General features: G+C 35.2%; 1 protein-coding gene across 1 annotated transcript; it reads left to right on the plus strand.

The window, feature by feature from the left end:
• Positions 1-1,378: 1,378 nt before the first annotated feature.
• On the plus strand, positions 1,379-2,001 carry LOC100987372 (glycine cleavage system H protein, mitochondrial). The gene has a single exon (XM_034962732.4). The coding sequence runs from the start codon at positions 1,438-1,440 to the stop codon at positions 1,957-1,959; it is 522 nt and encodes a 173-aa protein (XP_034818623.1). The 5' UTR covers positions 1,379-1,437; the 3' UTR covers positions 1,960-2,001.
• The last annotated feature ends 5,258 nt before the right edge of the window (positions 2,002-7,259 follow it).

A 7,259-nucleotide genomic window follows, 5' to 3' on the forward strand; every position in this document is an offset into this window, starting at 1 on the left:
CCCTGCCACTTCAGCTGTGTCAGTTCAAATGACTTCCCAAACAGCCTCTGGAACGCCAACTGTAAAAGATGGATTTATTTGCTCAGTCTCCTTACTGAAGCATGTATCTTAGATGGGTATGCAGTCAGACCTTTTTTTTGTTGTTGTTAAAAGTACAACTTTTAAGATACAGTCAGCTCTGCTATGATAACTCAGATTTGTTGCAAAGTGATAGGTAAGAGATAATTGAAGCATAACATTAATTTTGCATTTGACTATATGCAATTTTCTCCACTAGAAACACAAGGTGTATGCAAAAAAATGCACCCAGTTGAATGAAGCTATGTGGGTGTAAACTAAACACATATATGCACATCTCAAATATGTATCAGTTACCTCTATTCACCGCTTATCTGTGAGACACTCATCTACATCTGTTCTTACGATTTTCCCTCCTATTTCAGATAACCCTGCTTCCACCATTTCATAACTCACTAGCTAAAAACTGTCTTATGCTCATTCCTACAAGTAAAATTCAGGTCACTTTCATGGTAAAGTGACATATTTATTGTAGTATTTATGTACTTTTTAATGATTAACCTATTTAAAAATGTACTGCTTCATGTTACAGTAGCACTGACCATGTTACCAAGAGTAAAATAAACTCTAAAACTATTGCATGCTACAATATATTCTCAGTTATCACAGAGTAAAAGATGTTGGAAACCATGCATGGGAAACTTAGAAAAAAATGACAGTGCTTCTCTTACAGAAAAATTCCGCTAGTTATTGTACTTTATAAAATTATTGTCGTTACTTTCTAATTGTTCATGTGTTTTCACATCAGTACAACTTATTGTTATCAAAGTATAATAAGAATTGAAAATAGTACACAAGGATTCTCTCCAAAAATATTTTTGTAGTTTGTTCGATCTTATTGAAGCAGAGCCCATTTCCACTGAGATTTCGTTGTGCTAAATCCTGAGAAAATCTATGAATACCCACAAATAAAAATAAATATCTGTTCGAGAGATGTATTGTATAAAATAGTGGCCATAGGTAATAACAATATACTGTATTTTTGAAAAATCCTGAGAGTGGATGTTAAATGTTCTCATGACAAAAATGATTATGTGAGGAAGTGCGTATACTAATTAGCTATATTTAGTAATTCTATACTGCATATGTACTTCAAAATACAATTAATACATATAATTTTATCTGTCAATTAAAAAATAAGTAAATAAAAAATCTATAATCAAAATTCTGGGATATTTTGCATAAATATTTAAGCCCTTATTTCTACTTATTTATAATTTAAAAGTGAACCATAATACTAGTCAGTTTCAGCTAAAAAACAGGGATTTTTTTCCCCCTTTAAAAAATAATTTTGCCCCGCCCCGCCTCCCGGCGCGGGTGGCCGAGGCGTAGCGCTGCGACCCCCGCACCCCTGCGAACATGGCGCTGCGAGTGGTGCGGAGCGTGCGGGCCTTGCTCTGCACCCTGCGCGCGGTCCCGTCACCCGCCGCGCCCTGCCCGCCGAGGCCCTGGCAGCTGGGGGTGGGCGCCGTCCGTACGCTGCGCACTGGACCCGCTCTGCTCTCGGTGCGTAAATTCACAGAGAAACACGAATGGGTAACAACAGAAAATGGCATTGGAACAGTGGGAATCAGCAATTTTGCACAGGAAGCGTTGGGAGATGTTGTTTACTGTAGTCTGCCTGAAGTTGGGACAAAATTGAACAAACAAGATGAGTTTGGTGCTTTGGAAAGTGTGAAAGCTGCTAGTGAACTCTATTCTCCTTTATCAGGAGAAGTAACTGAAATTAATGAAGCTCTTGCAGAAAATCCAGGACTTGTAAACAAATCTTGTTATGAAGATGGTTGGCTGATCAAGATGACACTGAGTAACCCTTCAGAACTAGATGAACTTATGAGTGAAGAAGCGTATGAGAAATACATAAAATCTATTGAGGAGTGAAAATGGAACTCCTAAATAAACTAGTATGAAATAACGCAAGCCAGCAGAGTTGTCTTAAATTAGTGGTGGATACAAGACTTAGAATAGCAACTTTTAGTATTACCGATGGGGGGAAAAAAACTACTATTAACACTGCTAATGAAAGAAAATGCCCTTTAACTTTCTAATGATTATAGATAAATATAATATGCGTCTTTTTCACAATATCCTATGATTTTTAGACTAGGCTCTAGTGTACAGAATTCATGAAATTATCCATGGTAAAAACTAGTTATAAAACTTACATAATTCAAAGATAACATTGTTATTCTTAAGCCTTATATATTGTAACTTGCATGTATCCATACCTGGATTTGGGATGAAATACTTAATGATCTTTCCATTGGAAATAACTGGAAGTGAAGAGGTTTTGTTGCTTGTACAGTGTCAGATGAGGAACACCACTATCTTAATTTTGCGATACACTGCATTTGCTGGTGCTATTTTTATACAGTGAAGCAACAGCTTTGCAGCAAAATAATAAAATACTTCTTCGTTAAAAAAAATAATAATAATTTTAGCTTTTATTTTAGATTCTGGGGTACCTGTATAGGTTTTTTACATGGGTATATTGCATGATGCTGAGGTTTGGGGTATGATTGATCCCATCACACCAGTACTGAGCATAGTACACAGTAGTTTTCCAACACTTGTCTGCCTCTTTCCCCTTCTCCTCTATTAGTCCCCAGTTGCTAATATTGCAATCTTTATGTCCATGAGTACCGATTGTTTAGCTCCCACTTATAACTGGGAACATGTGGTATTTGATTTTCTGTTCCTGCATTAATTACTTTAGGATAATGGCCTCTATCTGCACTCGTATTGTACAAAGAATATAATTTTATTCTTTTTTATGGCTGTGTAGTCTTCTATGTTGTATACATACCATGATTTTTTTATCCAATCCACCACTGATGGGCACCTACAGTGATTTCATGTCTTTGCTATTGTGAATAGTGCTGTGATGAACATATGAGTGCATGTATCTTTTTTGGTAGAACAATTTATTTTTCTTGGAGTATACATTCAGCAATGGGATTGCTGGGTCAAATGGTAGCTCTGTTTTTAGATCTTTGAGAAATCTCTAAACTGTTTTCCACAGTAACTGAACTAATTTACATTCGCACCAACAGTGTATAAGCATTCCCTTTTCTCTGCAGCCTCACCACAACCTGTTGGTTTTTGAGTTTTTAATAATAGCCATTTTGACTGGTGTGACACAGTATCTCATTATGGATTTGGTTTGCATTTCTCTGATGATTAACGTTGTGGAGCATTTTTTCATTTGTTTGTTGTCTGCTTGTATGTCATTTTTTGAGAAGTGTATGTTCATGTCTTTTGTCCATTTTTAATGAAGTTATTTATTTCTTGCTTATTAAATTGTTTAATTTCCTTATAGATTCTGAGTATTAGACCATTGTCAGATGTATAGTTTGCAAATATTTTTTTCTGATTCTGTATAGGTTTTCTGTTTACACTGTTGTGTTTTGTATTAGTCCATTTTCACAGTGCTATACAGAATACCTGAGACTAGGTAAAAGAGGTTTAACTGACTCCTAGTTCTGCATGGCTGGGGAGGCCTCAGGAAACTTACAATCATGGTGGAAGTCGAAGGAGAAGCAAGTACTTTCTTCATAAGGCAGCAGGAAAGGGAGAGAGAGCAGCGGAAACTACTATTCATAAAATCATCAGATCTCCTGAGAAAAACCACCCCCATGATCCAATCACCTCCCACCGGGTCCCTCCCTCAACATGTAGGGATTACGGTTCCAGATGTGATCTGGGTGTGGACACAGAGCCAAACCATATCAAGTTTATTTTGCTGTGCAGAAACTCATTAGTTTAATTAGGTTCCACTTGTCAGTTTGTTTTTGTTGCAATTGCTTTTGAGGACTTAGTCATAAATTCTTTGCCAAGGCTGATACCTAGAATGGTGTTTCCTAAGTTTTTTTCTAGGATTCTTATAGTTTAAGGTCTTGCATTTATATTTTTAGATTATCTTCAGTTAATTTTTGTATGTGGTGAAAGGTAGGGGTCTAGTTTTATTCTTCTGTGTATGGCTATCCAACTATCAAGCAACATTTATTGAATAGGGAGTCCTTTCTCCATTGCTTGTTTTTGTAAACTTTGTTGAAGATTAGATGGCTGTAGGTTTGTGGCTTTAATTCTGAGTTCTCTATTCTGTTTCATTGGTCTATGTGTCTGTTTTTGTACCATTACCATGTTTTTTTGGTTACTGTGGGCTTATTGTGTAGTCTGAAGTAGGGTAATATGATGCTTTTAGCTTTGTTCTTTTTATTTGGAATTCCTTTGGCTATTTGGGCCCTTTATTGGTTCCATATAAATTTTAGAATAGTTTTTTCAAGTTCTGTGAAAAACGACATAGGGAGCTTGATAGAAATAGCATTGAACCTGTAGATTGCTTTGGGTTGTATGACTATTTAATGATACTGATTCTTCCAATTATTGAGCATGAAATGTTTTCTGTTTGTTTATGTCAGCTATGATTTCTTTTAGCAGTGTTTTGCAGTTTTCCTTGTAAAGATTTTTAACCTCCTTGGTTAGATGTATTCCTAGGTATTGTTTTTTGTTTGGCTATTGAAAAAGAAATTTTATGTTTTTATTTGGCTCTCAGCTTGAGTGCTATTGGTGTATAGAAATGCTACTAATTTTTGTACATTGATTTTGTAGCCTAAAACTTTACTGAAGTTGTTTATCAGTTCTAAGAGCCTCTTGACAGACTCTTTCGGATTTTCAAGGTATAGAATCATACTGTCAATGAATAGACAGCTTGCCTTCTTCTTTTCCTATTTGAATGGCTTTTATTTATTTATCTTGCCTAACTGCTCTGGCTAGGACTTCCAGTACTATTATATGTTGAATAGGAGTGGTGAGAGTGGGCATCCTTGTCTTGTTCTAGCTCTCAAGCGTTTAAATTGATGAAAATATGCAAGGCTAGTCTCAATTATTTTAAGAGGTTTATTTGCCAAAGTTAAGATCATGTGCTTGGATGGCAGGTCTATGCCTTTCTCAAAAGATGATTTTGAGGGCTTCAGTATTTAAAGGGAAAGGGGCAGATATTGGTGAAAGAGGAAGAAATGTTTTTTAAAAAATGTGTCAGTAGATAAGAGACAAAAGTTTTATCATTTTGGGTCTTTGATCAGTCTTTCACTGAATATATAATTTTTGTGTGAGAAGGATGGTAGAAAAAATAGTCACTTACGCCTTTGTGTGTCTCAGTGAATCTGCATATTTACATTAGATAACATGAACAATAAGGCAGAGGAAGCAATCAGATATGCATTTGTCTCAGGTGAGCAGAGGGATGATGGAGTTCTGTCCTTTGTTCTGCACCTGTGAAGATAAACTTCAATTTACATTGCCAGAGTGAAATTCAACAGAATTATTTTAGGTTAAAGATCTTGGGTCCCACAAGGAGTTTCCTTAGGGGCAAATCATGAGGAAGGTATGTAGCTTTTTGTCTTTGGAGCTATCTTATTTAGGAACCAAATGGGAGGCAGATTTGTGTGACCCAGTTCCTAGCTTGACTTTTCCCTTTGGCTTAGTGAGTTTGGGGATCTGAGATTTATTTTCTTTCTGCAAGGGTAATCCTTCCAGTTTTTGCCCATTCAGTATGAGGTTCGTTGTGGGTTTGTCACAGATGGCTTATTATTTTGAGATATGTTTCTTCCATGTCTAATTTCTTGAGCGTTTTTATCATGAAGGGATGTTGGATTTTATTGAAAGTATGTTCTGCAATTATTGAAATGATCATATTTAAAAAACATTCTGCTTATGTGGTGAATTACATTTATTGATATGCATGTTGAACAACCTTGTATCTCAGGAAGGAAGCCTATTTGACCACAATAAATAACCTTTTTGATGTGCCATTAGATTCAGTTTGCTAGTATTTTGTTGAGGATATTTACATCTATGTTAATCAGAAATATTGGTCTGTACTTTTCTTCTTTCATTGTGGTTTTGCCAAGTTTTGGTATCAGGGTGATGCTGGCTTCATAGAATGGGTTAGGGAAGAGTCACTCCTCAATTTTTGGAATAGTTTCAGTAAAACTGGTACCAGTACTTTCTGTATCTCTGGGAGAATTTGGCTGTGAATCCATGTGGTACAGAACTTTACTTGATTAGTAGAGTTTTTATTACTGATTCAATTTCAGAACTTGATATTGGTCTGATCATGGTTTATTTCTCCTCATTCAATCTTGAGAGATTGTGTGTTTCCAGGAAAGTATCTGTTTCCTCTAGATTTTCTAGTTTGTGTGCATAAAGGTGTTCATAATACTTTCTGATAATCTTTTATATTTATGTAGGATAAGTTGTCATATCACCATTGTTGTTTCTGATTGTCCTTATTTGGATATTCTCCCTTTTTTCCTTTTGAATATAGCTAGCAGTCTATTGATCTTGTTTATCCTTTCAAAAATCCAACTTTTGTTTTTATTAAATCTTTGTATGGATTTTTGAGTATCAATTTTGTTCAATTCTGCCCCAATTTTAGTTATTTCTTTTCTTCTTATAGCTTTTGGGTTAGGTTGTTCTTGTTTTTCTAGTTTTTCTAAATGTGCTGTTAGATCATTATTTTGAGGTCTTTCTTTTTGAGGTAGCTGTTTAGTGCTATAAGCTTTCCTTTTAACATTGCTTTTGTGGCATCCAAGAGATTCTGGTATGTTGTGTCTCTGTTTCAATTAATTGCAATTTTTTAAAAATTTCTTTCTTAATGTTATATTTTACCTAAAAGTCATTCAGGAGCAAGTTGTATAGTTTCTATGTAATTTGTGGTTTTCAGAGGTTTTTTTGGTATTGATTTCTGTTTTTATTTTACTGTGGTCTGTAATATTGTTGGTATAATTTTGATTTTTTTGAATTTATTCAGACTTGCTTTATGGCTGAGGATATGGTCAATATTGGAGTTTGTTCCATGTGCAGATGAGAAGAATGTATGTTATGTGGTTGATGGGTAGAGTTTTCTGTACATTTCTATTAGGTCCAATGAACCAAGTGTAAAATTTAAGTCCAGAGTTTTGTTGTTAGTTTTCTACCTCAATGATCTGTCTAATGCTGTCAGTGGGGTGTTAAAGTTCCCCACTATTATTATTGGCTGTCTAAGTCTTTTTGTAGGTCTAGAAGTACTTGTTTTATGAATTTTGGTGCTCCAATGTTGTGTGCATGTATGTTTAGCACAGTTAAGTCTTCTTGTTGAATTAAAACTTTCATCATTATGTAATGCTCTTCTTTGTTCG

This window comes from Pan paniscus, chromosome 5 (genome assembly GCF_029289425.2).
Source record: "Pan paniscus chromosome 5, NHGRI_mPanPan1-v2.0_pri, whole genome shotgun sequence".
Classification (NCBI taxonomy): domain Eukaryota; kingdom Metazoa; phylum Chordata; class Mammalia; order Primates; family Hominidae; genus Pan; species Pan paniscus.

Bases quoted from the DNA above. Each gene is read 5' to 3' on its own strand.
- LOC100987372 (XM_034962732.4), top strand. From the start codon at position 1,438: ATGGCGCTGCGAGTGGTGCGGAGCGTGCGGGCCTTGCTCTGCACCCTG.